We start from the raw sequence: 1,176 nt of genomic DNA, 5'->3' as shown, positions 1-1,176 counted from the left end.
GGAGAGAGAGAGCTAGACAGAGAGCCAGCAGAGACGATAGAGAAGAGAGATAGACGAGAGGAGAGCGAGAGAGAGAGAGAGAGAGAGGAGAGAGAGAAGAGAGAGCCTAGACAGAGAGAGAGAGAGAGAGAGAGAGAGAGAAAGAAAGAGAGAGAGCTGAGCGAGACAATGTGGACATTGACAGACGTAGATGGTGACTCTGCTCCAACTATAGCTGTTAGACACTCACCGATGGTTGTCACTGGCTTTCTGAACGGCAGCAGCCCGAACGTGTAGTTGAACACACCACGGCCGTGGAAGATCGGAGGGGCAAACCCTAGATACTTGGTCAGCACGTTCTGTATGTTCCGCAGCAAGGAACCTTCAGGGTTCTCTGTTTGATCAAACACGTCGTTCTCCCCAAACGAGTAGACTGGCACCAACGACGCCCTGCAAGGCGAAATCAGCAATGAAAACCCACGCAAAGACAAACTGGTCGCGAGAGAGATGGGCGAGACTAGCAATTCAAGCAAGTCGTCCCAGTTGGCAAATAACTGGGAATAATGCAAATAACGCAAATATGAGTCACGATAACATGACATACATCTGTGTACTGCAGCTAAGGTAGAGGTATATAACAGCTAAACGTTGTCGAAAACTAAAACTAACATGTAATTTAGAAGAAAGGTTAGCACTGCTATCATCCCGTGACGGTACTAGGACCAATCTTATGATTAATTATTGTTCCGATGACGCACCCACGCCCACCCCTCGTTGTCTCGGATATTTTTCGAATACACGTCGCTGCATACGCGTGACGTCACCACGCTGTGTACGCACGATGCGGTGACGCGCGCAGACGTACCCGTGTTTCAGCGCCATCTTGACGAACCCTTTGCGGGTCTTCAGCTTCACGTTGAAGCCACCCGGGTGCGCTTCGAGCGCCTCCACGGCGCCACCTACGATGATGACGGCGGCGTTTCCTTTGCCTTCCTTCGTGAGAATCCACTCTATGCTCTCCTTACTCACGCTGCACACACCTGTAAAGAGAGACAGCAGTGAGAAACCTTACTGTTATTTGCTGGCGGGGCTTTCCCCAGCTAAGTAACGATGAATTGTTACTAAGGCGAGTTGTGTAGAATAACCTCAGAGTAGAGAGAGCTCTGATAGTAGATAGTAGATAGTAGATAGTAGATA

General features: G+C 49.6%; 1 protein-coding gene across 1 annotated transcript in view; it reads right to left on the bottom strand.

Moving 5' to 3' along the window:
• LOC106812761 (2-acylglycerol O-acyltransferase 1-like) overlaps positions 1-1,176 on the bottom strand; it is a 17,365-nt gene that overhangs the window by 1,793 nt on the left and 14,396 nt on the right. The window contains exons 4-5 of the mRNA XM_014816732.1: positions 845-1,037; positions 230-429 (exon numbers count right to left, since the gene is read on the bottom strand). Of these exons, the coding sequence (XP_014672218.1) occupies positions 230-429; positions 845-1,037 (393 nt within the window). The remainder of the gene's footprint in view (positions 1-229; positions 430-844; positions 1,038-1,176) is intronic.

This window comes from Priapulus caudatus, unplaced genomic scaffold, assembly GCF_000485595.1.
Source record: "Priapulus caudatus unplaced genomic scaffold, Priapulus_caudatus-5.0.1 Scaffold683, whole genome shotgun sequence".
NCBI lineage: Eukaryota > Metazoa > Priapulida > Priapulimorpha > Priapulimorphida > Priapulidae > Priapulus > Priapulus caudatus.
This window is presented reverse-complemented; position numbering and strand designations above follow the sequence as displayed.